Source organism: Watersipora subatra, chromosome 10 (genome assembly GCF_963576615.1).
Source record: "Watersipora subatra chromosome 10, tzWatSuba1.1, whole genome shotgun sequence".
Classification (NCBI taxonomy): domain Eukaryota; kingdom Metazoa; phylum Bryozoa; class Gymnolaemata; order Cheilostomatida; family Watersiporidae; genus Watersipora; species Watersipora subatra.
In genome coordinates this window covers 46,778,772-46,793,506 of record NC_088717.1, presented here as the reverse complement: position 1 = coordinate 46,793,506, position 14,735 = coordinate 46,778,772, and the positions used below count along the sequence as shown (strand labels likewise).

Sequence of the window (14,735 nt, the reverse complement as noted above, 5' to 3'; positions counted from 1 at the left end):
ATAAATGATAGAAAAATCTCAACAATTTCTGATGGAATGTATTAAAACTTTCAGTAGCTTCATCTTAAAGTCTGCAGTTGCCACACTAAAGTTCTAAACAGTGATTAAACAGCTGCGCTTCTTTGTACAATAACACAGGCTGTAAGCTGCTCAGCTCACCAACTAGACAACAAGCGAGCTAGTTATGCGAATGCATTACGTCATATGGTTAGCCACCCGTGACGAGCTGGCATATTGTCACCCAACTATCGTTTGCGTTTTGCCCTTATCACTGAATGCCAACCTAAAGCTAAAACCAAATGAAGATAAGACTGTAGCCGCCGCTATGACCAGAAAACTTTAAACTTATTAGGTACATCTGTCCCAGCCCGTTAGTTGAGGTAATTTCTATTGTGAGAGTTGAGGCTAGTATTTCGCAAAAGATTACTACTAACTATGCATGTTGTGCTACAGTACATGTAATCGCAAGGACACAGCCGGTTTAATAAGCTTGAAGCCAGCGCATTCATCTTCCTGGGTAAATAGCATTTTCATACTGTGAAAAGGCTACTAGCAGAAGTGAAATTATATGTAAATCGTGGCTACCTTTTCTGTGAATTATACTTTGATAAAGTTGCATGTATTATGTATATGTATAAGCTTTTAGTGACATTGGTAGTTGTCAGCAAAAAGATGTTATTCGCTACATGCCAAAACAAAAATGGGAAGACGGAAGTCAGGAATTATTGAATGGAACAAAAGTGGTTGAACGAAAGTTGATAATCTAATAGTATTGTGCGAGAGTCGAGATAGTGGAGGTAGGAGGTTGTAACTACAAAAAGTTCATAAACTGAAACATACGATGGTTGGATCTTGCATGCTGGTGTTACAAAGTATAAAATAATGTTTTTCTTAGGTCTGGGAGGATAAATACAAATATTTTGGATTGGTGGTCTTGAAATTCTGCTAGATTTCATTGCTTTGACTTGCAATTCACTCCTTTAATTAGAAAGACAGACTACAAAAAACTTCAAATATGATCTACCGCAAGATTTAAATGTATATTTCTTAGCATAAGATAAAGCTAGAGAACCTTTCCAATTGGTTATCAAAGCATGTCCTTTACCAGATTTGTCTCAACCTGTTGATAATTGTTATAGTTTTGTCGAATCTATGTTTAAGCTTAACTGTAGATTGTAGGGTATCAATTCTTAGCCAATATAACCAACGGTGATACTGTGAACATGAATGATGTTCATGACTACAGAGTGGTTAGAGCATACATCAACAAATCTAGTGTGTTTTTAATTATGAAAAATGTTTGAAATACTCTTTAAGTTTCCAAAAGTTTCAAGTCTAATTAAATAAGCGAGCACAATTGATTGCACAATTTAAATTTTCAGTGGGTACAATGTTACTAACTACTGTAAACCTCTATTTGAATGGCATGGTGCACCATTTCTCAACCTTTCCCTTATGATAGTGTTTTATTAGAGGTGACGTTCAAATAGAGGTGACCTTCAAATAAAGCTGGCATTCAAATAGAGGTTTTACAGTAAATTAATTTTGGCTTGCCGAATATAATAAAGGTGCAATTGAGGCAATAAGTTTTGTCCTATTTTTTATCTAAAATAAGGCTAGTTTATTTGCGCTTTATTTGAATATAATGCTAAAATCATATTTTTATGCAGTGTCATCTTAACAAAGACTTTTCCAACTTTGCGAAGCAATTTTTTGCCGCTGTGTACTGAAGCAAATATATATTACATAAAAGTATGCTGAGTAACCAACATATCTATCATCACTTGAGCTACTGTATAGCCAAATTTCAGCACAGTCATTTTTAATTGTTTTGAAAATACTTAACCCTTTCGCGGGCGAATTTTCAAAACTAAATCAGACTCCCATGGGCGAATTAATTTTCCAAAAAATCCATTTTTTTAAAAGGTTCATACACTTTTCTGTGTGTTATTATGTGCATATATCTATGTTTAAATGTGCATATGTATACATGTATATGTCCATAGGCATATATATATATATATATATTATAAACAAATAAAGATGTATAACATAAAATATATGCTTTTCATAATAATTGTCTATTTATGAATAATATTTTCGAAAGCATTCTCCTTTACAAAGGGCCACATCACAGTCTTTGCACCATGTACTTATTCGTGTAACAAAGAGCTCCCACAAAAATGTACTTCCTGGAATGACAGGCTCAAAAAACTTTTCAAAATACTCTACTGGTTGAGCATCTACTAGAGTAAATACTGAGCCTGTCACTGCTATAAACTGCTGAATTGTGGGAGATTTATCTCTGTTTATGTTGGTTATATTCTTCCAGGCACTGGCACCACTCCTACTCACATCCTCATCATTACTGCTACCAGCCTTTTCATCACTGTCACTTCCAGATGTAAAGTCATTACAATCACAATTCAAACCTGATTCACTGTCATCTCTTGCTACTAAATCTAAAAAGTCACTGTCAGCTCTGAATCTCTTAGTAATTTTGGTACTAGTACTTGCTTTATTAGAATAATTTCGGGAGGTTCTTTTAGAAGTCGCCATGATGGTAAACTAAAGTCAAACTCTCAAAAAATTTGGTAAATAAAAGCTAAAACCGAAGCAAGAAAAATAAAAGTTGATAAATTATTTAGAACAATTTTCTAATTTTTTCGAAAGTTTATTTATTCATCACTGCTAAAAACGATCGTTTTTTTTCGACCTTGAAATCAATTTTTGAGGCTAACCGAAACTACTATATCGTAGCTTGCTATTGATAAAAAAAGTAAACAAAAAACGGCATTTAGCTAACCAGAAACGGCAATAATAAAATACATTACCGAAACGACAAAAACGTCGCACTGCCCATTAGCAGCCGTATCGCAAAGCGACAAAAACGTCGCACTGCCCGCGAAAGGGTTAATAGTAATATATGCAGTTATTTTGTTACGTAATGTTTACTATTTCTATAGCAGTTTTATTTTGTACTTCAAGGCTATCCTCTGCCTAGAAACTCATTGATTATCTATTAGTTAGAGCAAAGCTAGCGTAAGCAATTGCTCTCACCAATGGCTAAGCAACTACATCATTGAGTTGCGAACATGCATTAGTTAGTCTTTCATGATATAGTATTTCATCCTTTATCTAGTCTTTTCTAGTAGCCTAAAGTTTAGGAAATTGTTTTATTTTCAAGCTTAAACTCAAGGTGCAATTAAAGAGCTAGAAGTTGCAAGAGTCATTAGCATGTCTAACACATATGTAGGCTATTTTACATTCATCGTATTTATTTGTCATAACCTTTCAGAAAATATGTTACCATGCAAGCCAAAAGTGTTAAATACCAGCTTACTTGGCAGGTCCTAGACAGGAGGAGAAATAAACATAAAGTGTGTCATTGTAGTAATCGTGAAACAAGTAGAGTTTCAAATCTTTTATAAAATTAACTTAAAACCTTGCAAGAGATGGTAATGCTAGTCTGCCAGACTTGATCCTATGGAATGGATGAGAGTCTAACATGAAACTTCAGTATGACAATAAAAGAAACAAATCAAGAATTAGGAGCAATGCTTTTAGATTGCTCATTAAATACTTATGTTACGTAAACATGTAGATAATAAAAATATTGAAAATTTTTATAATATCCTAATTAATAGCTTATAAATATTGAAATAAAGTTTGTTGCCAAAAATATAATATTGAAACCTTATGGGATTATAATTTCAATAGCTTAGTTTTAAGCCCACTGGGTTGAGTTACTTATGTTTTAAAAGCCAAAAACCAAGTTATATGTTGTCTCTAGCTATTTATCAAATCAAACCCTAAACTTCATACACATGTTTACATAAACGACTACTGAATAAAAATTATTTTTCCAATACATTTTAGTCGTAAATGAATATTTATCTGAAGTATCATATTGGAAATTAGCTGCCGCCTATGCTGCATCTACATGCTGCCCTTTTTTACTAACTATAATAGAAGCAAGTAAAATTCATTTTAAAACTGTTAGGAGTTACCTAGAAATAACTATAATGGTCAGGAAAAAAGCAAATATTGTAGGAATATTCAATTTTTAAATTCTGACTAAATACATTGTTAGCATGCTCCAGCAAGTATTTGCGAAAACTAAAGTTGAATTACATGTAACATGCTTTTAAATAAAAATATTATAAACTTTGCTTGTAACTCTGCACCATACAATGGCCAATGATACCAAACCAGCTAGCTACTTGCCTCTAAGCTTATGTTCAGTGGACCACAAGAGCTTCTCACAGTTGGTTTTCAGTACTAACAATGGCAGTGGGCAGCAGTAACTTGTATTCTTTGAAGTTCTTTTGGCTTTGATGCAGACTGGCTCACCATGGCAAAGCTCTTTGGATTGGAGTTCGCTCCCATTCTTATACCATTGAGAAGACGAATTCAAACACTTGCTGTCATGCAGTGGATCGCATCATTTTTATTTCTGGGATTCTTCTGCTCGCTTGTCTTTGTCTACCTCTGTTTCACCAGGTCAGTAGTATATACCTTTTATTAACTCAGAGTTGGATGAATCCATCATTTTGCAATGTTTGTAGATGAGTCTTCTAAAATAAGACCAAATCTGTAGGTATTTTGGAAAAAACCTACTGCTTGAAAACTTTATAATTCAATTGGCATTACTTGGTGTGACACAACATGAAAAATTTGAAAAAAAAGCAAAATCGATACCAGCTTTTCCCGAGTTTAAAAAAGCTTCGATTTGATGACTTATGAGAAAAAAGGAAATGTCTTTGTTTTAACAATTTGATGTGCTGATGATACATTTGTGATACTACTTGCACTTTCAAATAAAATGCTAATACTTCAATTGCTTTTGGGATTTTTTGCTCATGCACCACTTATGCAATGTAAAAATCTCCAAAATCATCAAAAATGAAACAAATCAAGCGTATCAATGATTTTTGCCATTTTAAGCATAGTTTGAAAATAAACTAGCATGCAAATTAATGAAAAAGTATATAACACTAATCTACAGGCTCAGAACTTCAAATGTAGTTTTATTTTAAGTTGCATTCTATTTATTCTTTTAACTACTTGCTCATATGCTACAAGTAAAGTTTTTTGTACCCAATTGAACTTCAATTGTTACAGCAATGAAAAATCATAGTGCTATTAAAAATTGGAGATGCAGACATGATTTGCAAATAGTGATTTCTGAAATACTTCACAACCTTAGGATAACTTTTTGACAAAGTCGTGTCCTTCATTGGAACACCGCCAACTATAACACATATGTTTTTGGCCTAGCTAAGTTTAGGTGTACTCTGCACTAGGAGTATACATGGTACACCTAAAAGGGCATTTTATATTCTTCCTCATTTATAACTGTGTTTTTATGCTTCAAATAGGTTTGGATTTTCCCACTCCTGGTGAATTTGCACCCTACTGTTGTAAAGATTCGGAGTTGAACTATATAGATTTTTGCAATGTTTGCGTTGTATCCTCAAAACAAAACTGGTTAAAGTCAATTGACTTTCAGGTCACAGCCGCTTTTCAACTCATATGTAGTCAACTAGCTGCACTCACTAAGCCAGGATAGCTAATTACAATTTTATTATTGTATTCCTTAATGCTGCGCTCCATCTTACAAGATATCAACAGAGTTTACTACTTAATATACAAATCTTACTTCAGGGGTCGCATGAATTTCAGTCACTTTTAGTACGCAAATCTTTTGAGATTAAAAGAGCTAAGTCTAAGAAAATGTCATGCTGAACAGCTTTACCTCTACTGTGGAGAGCTTAGTCGAGTATTACTGATCCAGATTCATCAGCAGTGAGAATTTTTATGGTGTTAAGTAGTACTCTCACTGCGAATAACTTGGCAAAAATTTAGCGACACAAAATGGCGTCAAATGCATTTTGGTTATACCGGTTTTGTGATTTAGATTGGCAGCAACTTTGAACCTATTTGATTCATAGAAAAACAGTAATTATGAGTTTAGACTCTTGGACTTAGCAATATGCTGAGGACTCTTTATACTTTCTTAATATTAATAGGAGTAAACTTACAGATTGTATCAAAGAGATCAGTTACAGCGAATTTGCACACAATATTTTTATAAACGATCTGATTACTAATGTATTATTGCTTGTAGACTGTGGCCCTTAGCAGTCTTGTATCTGGGGTGGTTTGTATATGATAGAAAAACACCTTTTCGTGGAGGAAGGAGAATTGAGTCCGTACGCCACTGGTCACTATGGAAGTACTTTAGAGATTTTTTTCCATTAAATCTAGTGAAATCGTGTGACCTGGACCCAAACAAAAACTATATATTTGCACTGCATCCACATGGAGTTCTCTGTGTGAGTCACTTCTGCAGCTTTGCCACAGAAGGAACTGGATTTAGTAAGCTGTTCCCTGGACTAACACCCTACCTGCTTGTTTTGGATGGACACTTTTCGTTTCCTTTCTACAGAGATTATTTCATGTCAGCTGGTAAGACAACTACACAAAACTCATATGTTGTATTAAGATTAGAAGTAGCAGTAATAACAGTTTTTAGAAAATGATTTCAAAAAATTGTGCAAATAAAAGCAGATTGACTCACATAGAAAAGTTTGTAAAATATGGCAGGTGTTGCAAGCCTACAGAAAATGAATTGGAAAAATGTGTGATATTAATGTGACAAGATTATGATAAAAACACAATATCTTTGTTGAGGCACAAATAGGGAAAAATGACCTGTTGGTGCTAAAACTTGAAAAGGCGAAAATATTGAGGTCACGCTTTAAAAATAAATTTGGAAAGTGACATCAGAATTTAAAGCAATCTTACTAATCAAATAATATTTGTCTGTTAAAAACCATCACACTGTTGTTGGAGAAAAAACTCAATATACGTTTACGCATTTTTTATATAAAAAACACTATCAATTGTGTGTGACAATTGTGTATGTTTTGAAACTAGGTTACAGCTAAAAGTATTCAAATCATATCATTATGGTCACAATTTCAAGGTCTTCATCTGAAATCTCACAGCGATACACATAACTGTGAGATACTTTGATGAGTAAATTTTCTCGTACTCTCACTATTTCTTTTTACTTATCTAAAAAAATGCAGGTACTTGTGGGTGCAACAAAAGCAGTCTAGAGTATATTCTCCGGTCTAAGGGTCAAGGAAATGCTGCTTGCCTCGCGATTGGAGGAGCACTGGAAGCATTAGAAGCTCACCCAGGCCATTATACTCTAAACCTAGCAAAGAAAATGGGTTTCATCAAAAGTGCCATACGTACAGGGTAAGTGAATCATTGATAGATCGACAAGGCCTATGAAAGATTGATAAACATACTGGATGAGAAAAGGACAGCTATACAAAATAGTGCTGCACGATAGCACGATATAATTCGGTATGACGATATATTTCAGTGGATGATTTTATATTTGGTCAGTTTTCAAGTCGATATGAATATCGAAGCCAATATATTATCGAAATATCGGCCGAATTTATTTGGCAAAAATGGAGTTGTCCATTTTCTTTATTGTAACGAGGTGACAACTCCTGTTTTTTAACCAGTATTAACCAATATCCTCTCATATCGTTCATGTTACAGCTTAACACTATATATCGAGAGAAGATAACTCCATTGTTCAATATTTTTCGATATTCGATATATTTTGAAACCAAATAATGGAATGTACATGCAAAGATATTGTGCAGCACTAATACAAAAGTATACATACTTGTGCAACATTAGTGAAAAGATTCTATGCATACCTAATTAGCAAATGGTGTATATGACAACATTGCGAGTTAAAGCTAGCCATATACACAAACATGTGAAGTTTTACTGTACATACGGAGTAAGCAAAAATGCTATGTGTAATCGTTAAGTTAAGGATGGCTATACCTACAAGATAAGCAACAAATTATTGTTCACTTGATAAATAGAGGTTAAGGAAAAATAATCCGAAGATTTCTAGACGTGCATAACCTAATCATAATAATTTTTGTAAATCCTGTTAGCTAGAGCTTGTTTTTTCAGTCACAGGAAGCATTTCTGTTTTATTTTCACATTTTATGAAGTGCTTTAGTCTGCATGTCTCATCAGCCTTATCAGCTGCAACGGAATTATATACGCAAAAAAAGGCAGTCTTTTGCACACAACAAAATATAACTTCTTTAGGCGTAAAACACAACCACTAACTTTTAAAACTACATGTAATTATATTTACTGGAATTAGTAATTAGGAATGAGGATGTCCGAAGTTGTGCTTTCATTGAGTAATAGAAGATGACTCCTATTATTAAAAGACTTGTAACACCCTTAATCGAAGTAAACAAAGGATTAATGAGTATGTGTTATTTGTGTGCAGTTGTTGAGATTTGAACACCAATTTAAACAAGTGCACATAATAACGCTTCGCAATTGTTTGCCTTAGTAGTATGCAACCAGAAATTACCCAAACTGAACTATCATTTTAGAGCTTCTATCGTACCCGTCTTTAGCTTTGGAGAAAATGAAGTGTTTGTTCAAGTAAATAATCCACATGGATCAAAGGTCAGGGCCCTCCAGCAATGGCTAACCAAGTACTTAGGCTTTTCCCCGCCTCTATTCCACGGCAGAGGAATCTTTCAATACAGTTTCGGACTGATTCCTTACAGGAAACCTGTCACAACTGTTGGTGAGTTTAATTTGTATAACTGTCAAACCTTGCAGAAAACCTAAAGCATATGTTGATGAGCTGAAAGTATATAACTGTGAGTCCTACAGGAAACCTATAAGACCTGTTGGTGAATAAATGTTGTACATACACACAACCGTGTTATCGATTTCACCGTGTAATCAACTGTTATATTACAGTTGATTTTCGCTGATTAAAATAAGATCAAAGATTCGGAAAGCATATAGGCTTATTTAAAGAAGCAAAGTGAGGAACCAATTCAAATGTGCAATAAAACTAAATCAAGCCTATTTGTCTCATCTGCCTTGTTTGAACTAATCAATTCAAATTCATGCCATGACGACCTTTTGACAAACTGTGGTTACTCACTAAAAGTACAACAGTTAACATCCGGCCTAAGACATATTTTATTTTTAAGGAGGTCTTCCAATGTTTTTATTTTTATGTCATTTTAAATAAAAATAAAATATTGCTACAAAAATACATGTTTAATTTGTTTTATTTGAAAATGCTATCACTGTACCATTAAGCTGCATCTGTTTTGAGTATTGCAAAAAGCATTTCTTGCTGGTCAAGCACAACAAATTTGGTCTATAACTGGTATCCGAGTACCTGATGTTTTCCAACTACGTAATTTGCAGGTGGTCATAGCAACTGTCGACTAAGAAATATCATTCAAAAAGCTGTTTGGGTAAAGGCAATGCGTTATAAAATAATAATATTTTAACATTATTATGCATAGCAGTTCATATGTTATATTAAGTTGTGGATTCAAGCTCTCAAAACAAACACTAAAACTGCAGTTCCTGAAGCAAAAAACGCGCAAACATCTATCCATTTAAGCAGTCAAGTAGACAGCTTGCTGCCTTTATTGTTTAATTTCTTAGAGCATTAGTTGTAGTTGCTTTTCCGCATCTAGCTACAAGCTACTCTGTACAATAAGCAACTAATTTAGACAGCTTTAAAGAAAAGACAACTACAGTTTCATGCAGCTCTGCAGCTCACACTTATAAGTAATAATTCTTTCAGTTGGAGAGCCCCTAGAAGTTACGCATAATGCTGAACCAACCAATCAAGAGGTGGCTGAGTTGCATGCAAGGTACATAGCTGCTCTGCAGCATCTATTTGAGACGCACAAAGCTGAGTATGGAATTCCTCAGGTTGAGCATCTGAAGTTTATATAGACAAAACAATTTACATGATAGTATATATCACCCACCAGCTAGTATGCAATGTAATGAACAGGTCTGCGTAGTTACATTAGTATGTTGTGATGTTTAATAGCTACTGCTCTTGGTTTTTTCTGGCGGCTGCTGTAATTTTTCCTTTTTGGTGCTGAAAGGTGCACACTTGAGAATAATTTGTTTGGCATTTATCGAATAGTTTTACAGCATCTAATAATAATCAGTTGTAAGCATTTATTTATTTAGTGTAAAATAATAAAAAACGCCTATGTGATACTATATGTTTTGGTGAACAGGCTGAAAAAAAAATTGTTAAGCTAATGCTAATGAATTCAAGAAAGGCAAAGTCAAGGTCAATTGTAGAAAACTAATTTTACTTGACAAATAATTAAGTTTCTTGAGAGAACCGGTATTTTGTGATAGATAGGAATTTTTTATCCTAGATGCTGCTATAAATAATTAACATATGTTTTCATACCAATGGAATAATACGTGAGAGAGATAACTGTACGAGGTCTGATCCAAAAGTTCCAGGAATGGAGATATAACTCCAAAAGCATTGCTTCAATTTACTTATCTAGTTAGTCCCCTTCAAAGTACTCCCCTTGGCTACCAGTATATTTGTGCCACCTCTTCTGCCATGATGCCATGCAGTGCTGAAAGCCATCGGTGCCGATGCTGTTTAACTCTCTCGTTGTTGCACATTGATTTTTATATCTCGTATTTATAATCTGCGTGTGGTTGCATTCTTCAGGTAATGAAATATTAAAAAAACATTCATTATTTTGCAAAACTATGATTTCTCAGAGAAATAATTTCGATTTTAAATAAATAAATATAGATATTTAAATACATTCTTCAGTTTCGGCAAAAGTGAACAAACCTATTTTAACTTTAAAAAATTTGTAATCATATACTTTTTTGGAAAGCGGTAAATTTTAATCTGTCCAGTATCTAAAATTTCTTTCCTTATAACATTTGGGAAAAGTTGGTATAGAAATCAAAGTTTAAAATGACTTTGGTTGAAGTTTACATGGAATTCAATGAAAATTGATTTGAGATACTTGTATGCACATATATGATTTTCCAAAGTTGGTCTAAACACTCAAAAGAAATGCATCACCAAGTTGCAGTGTAGATATTAACACTTGCACTGCCATATGCCAGTTATGCGAATTTTATGATCGACTGCGGCAGTCACATTTCGCGAAATTCATTGTTGTTCCGTAGTAACTAAATATTAATGACTCGTGACAACATAAACAACGATCATTATTATTTCTAAAGCATTAACAATGTGGTCTGAACGATTCTCTCAAAAATTAGCTTATTTGGCGAAGCAAATTATATAATCTTGGATCAGGAAGTTCCAAGTCAAAAATGAACTTTTTTTCTGACGATCGAACTTGTTAGTTATAATATGGCTTCTGCAAGCACCTCCCATGTTAAAAAACATAATTTATTGTTGAAATTATTGCCGATTCTGATTCAAAAGTAATTAAATACTCAGACAATGAAAGTGACAGCACTGACGCTGATAGTGGTGAAAGCAATAGTTTTGTACAATCAAGGAACATTGTAGAGGATCATTATGGCTTCATAGTGATCATAGCTTCATATAGTTTTAACGATGCACATAGTATAGATATATTGAACTTTTTACATGGCTCTGTTTGTTAACAGCTTTGCAACATAAAATCTATACCAGAAGCGTTCTAGACAGTGTTTCGAAATTGAAAAAAATGGTCTACATATCATGCAGCCAAATAGGCAGTTTTCAGCAAAATTGCCAGCCAATTAAAATAAATCAAAGCAAACCAAATAAATTTGGTTGACATTAGGCCAAAAGCTAAATTTGTACATGGTGGCAGTAAAAGGGTTAAAAGGGGTTCTGCTCACTAATGCAACTTACTGCTTTGTTGTGTTGGCAAATAAATTGACCTATGAAAGTATATTTCAGATACTGAAGACCATGATGCCAATACTGAACTTTTTAGTACGTGGATTTAGTATTGTCAGGATATTGGTGTTGCAGCATGTATAACCAGCATACACTGTACATAACCAATGGTATACGATAGCTGGTTGTGCAGCTATTTGCATTGCAAAGTTTTGCAGAAAAAAAATGGTATATTTCAATGATAGATACAACCAAGTACTACAAAGAAAGTATACAACATAAATTAAATTATAGAAAAAACTATTTCACTTGTTTATAAAATAATTATTTCAAATTCCTCTACACAAAAACAGTTTTAATTTATACTAATAGGTTTTGTACATATGTTACAAGACAAACTATCTTCATCCACATGGCCTATGATTGTTTGGTTGTGTGAAGCTGTGTTGATAATGCTTGTTTGAAGAAACCTTTTGCTCAAATACCATGTCAATTTAAGCTAATCACAATAAATATGTTTTATCTCTACCTACAAAGACCAACATGTTTTTTTCGAACTAACATCGACTACACAAACAATGCATCTTGTCAGTGTCTGTTCTTAAACCATAACTGTCACGAACAACTTTTATTGTATTTACTAGGTAAATCAGACACGCTGATTCCGATTTTGTACTCAAAATAAAGATTAGTCCACTAACCTTCAAAGTCATTTAGGCTTTTTTAAAGCGTTTTAATATCCGTTTCGAAAACAACACAATCGGCATTACAAGCTCCGCCCATAAATATGTGATGAAACCTAGCTTTTTCAGAAACGGAAGTTAGGAAAGTTTAGTCCGATTTAAAATAATAGAGATGGGTGTCTTAAAACCCATTATTATCGAAATCCAGCCTGTAAAATAATTTCAGTTTTTTATGAAAGGGATATAAACTATTTAAAATTGCTCGCAGCTTGTTACATGACGTTTAAATGGGCTGGACGCCGAGAAAAATGAGCTCAAAAAGCGTGGTTTTATCACGAGCTAGCGTTGTTATTGCGCTTTTTAAATATGCAATGCTAAATAGCTTATCTACCTTTCAGAAAAGACTGATATTATTTTTAAAGCTGGATTTAGATATTAATATATTTTAAAACACCCATCTCTATTATTCTAAATCGGTCTAAACATCTCTACGTAACTTCTGTTCCTAAAAAGCTAGGTTACGTCAAGTATTTATGGGCGGAGCTTGTTATGCCGATCGTGTTGTTTTTGAGACCGATATTAAAACGCTATAAAAAATCCTTTATTACTCTGAAAGTTAGTGGCCTAATCTTTATTTTGATTACAAAATCGGAATCAGCGTTTCTGATTTACATAGTAAATACGATAAAAGTTGTTCGTGGCAGTTATGGTTTAAGAATTGGTTCACGCTATATTGTCGAATGTTGGTATGAATTGTACAATACTTTGCTGACCATCTGTAATAACAATGGTCACACTATTACAAAATCTATCCACGCTTACATCAGCAAAATTTCCACAGGCAAGTGTTCTTATTCACTATGTTTCCATGATGCGCAGTGCTTCGGAGTTGGGCTATCTCTGAATCATGGAAACGGCGTCTTCGCACTGAAATCACTGCGCACTGATCAGTGTGAAGCCAGTGCAAATTCGCAGCAAGGAAACAGCGACTGAGCAGTGGCTGTGCATAGCTCTCATGCCGTGGAGACGGATTCTTCGAGGGCCATAAACTAGTACAAAGGTTGTCCTGCTAATCTTGTTTTTTTCTATTCTCCTGATCTTCTTTCAGCTAAATTTAATTATGGTCTGCATTCACGAGAATGATGAGGTTATTACTTTCCTGGACTTTTTTATCGATGCCAACACTTTTCGAAAAATAGCTGGCAAGTCCTAAATTAACGTTTAAATAATATATTACTTGAAAATACTTATTAAAAATATATTACTTTGTAAAAAGTGTGTTAAGGTTTGTAAAACCTTGTGAATGTGTATTGTAAATAAAAGTATAATGACGACAGAATCATAAAAAGACCGCTTATGGCGTTCGGTATCCGTGATCGATTCTATTTCTCTATCAGGCGATTCGATTTATACAGTTTCTCTTCCCTGGCTAATTTGCTGAAAACCACTGCGCAGCATGGAAACGTACAATCCCCTCGACTTCGGAAGGGGCTGCTTCGCACTACTGCGCACCATGGAAACATAGTGATTATAAAAATGTGTTTGGGGAAGTGATGAAATACTACTAGCCTCCCAGCAACTTTCATAAAAATATGAATCGAGAATTTTGTGACAGCGAGTCACCATCACCGAAGTGGTGCACATTTCACAGAATGCTGTGGATGCCCAGCAAACTATCGAACAGGTTTGACAGCCACAAACTTGCCCGAAGTAGCCATGTTGTCTCAACGATGCCTTCAGTTTACAGGGCGCATAGTCGATGAATAATTGCCGAGAGGAAAACCTCAACATATGGCAGTGTAGTGTGAACTAGCCTTAAAGAATCGCTGACAGTTTTACCATTTTTTAAGATTGTCACTGCTATCTCAAATCTTTGGCTTTACATTTAATAGCCATAAAACTTATTACACATAGCAGCATGTGAAACCTGTTTGATGAAAGATAAACTAAAAAGCTTCCAGAAAAAAAACAGAATAAAGAAAACAATGAACATCGGATTAGAAGGTGCTATTAAAAGGCCTGTAGAAACAAAATGCGCTCATATCACAGCGATGAAAATAAGAAAATACTATCTGTTTCATCGAGATCATACAAAACTCAGTATTAATTAAAATTGCAGAGAGATGCTCTAGTTAGTACTTGTAGTCATTAGAAGTTTCGAAAAATACAAACATACAAAGAAAGATTTCGAAAGGAAATGGCAGTTACGCTTGGAGGGCATCAGCAGCCTACAATCTACAATTGAGTCGGGTGACTGCCCCTCATCTGGGACATCACCATCAGCCTAGCAGTTTTGCATTGTGAGTGGA

General features: G+C 34.2%; 1 protein-coding gene across 1 annotated transcript; it reads left to right on the top strand.

Annotated features, from left to right (window-relative positions):
- Positions 1-428: 428 nt before the first annotated feature.
- LOC137405986 (2-acylglycerol O-acyltransferase 1-like) lies at positions 429-10,100 on the top strand. Its single transcript, XM_068092479.1, has 6 exons — positions 429-517; positions 4,344-4,503; positions 6,131-6,471; positions 7,098-7,272; positions 8,460-8,659; positions 9,689-10,100. Exons 2-6 carry the CDS (start codon positions 4,355-4,357, stop codon positions 9,841-9,843), a joined length of 1,020 nt encoding a protein of 339 aa, XP_067948580.1. The 5' UTR covers positions 429-517; positions 4,344-4,354; the 3' UTR covers positions 9,844-10,100.
- Positions 10,101-14,735: the final 4,635 nt, after the last annotated feature.

What these genes read in the sequence shown, in the direction of transcription:
- LOC137405986 (XM_068092479.1), top strand. Translation starts at nt 4,355, where the DNA reads ATGGCAAAGCTCTTTGGATTGGAGTTCGCTCCCATTCTTATACCATTG. An exon ending in AGATTATTTCATGTCAGCTG is followed by an intron (nt 6,472 to 7,097) that starts GTAAGACAACTA and finishes AAAAAAATGCAG; the next exon opens with GTACTTGTGGGTGCAACAAA. An exon ending in AAAAGTGCCATACGTACAGG is followed by an intron (nt 7,273 to 8,459) that starts GTAAGTGAATCA and finishes CTATCATTTTAG; the next exon opens with AGCTTCTATCGTACCCGTCT.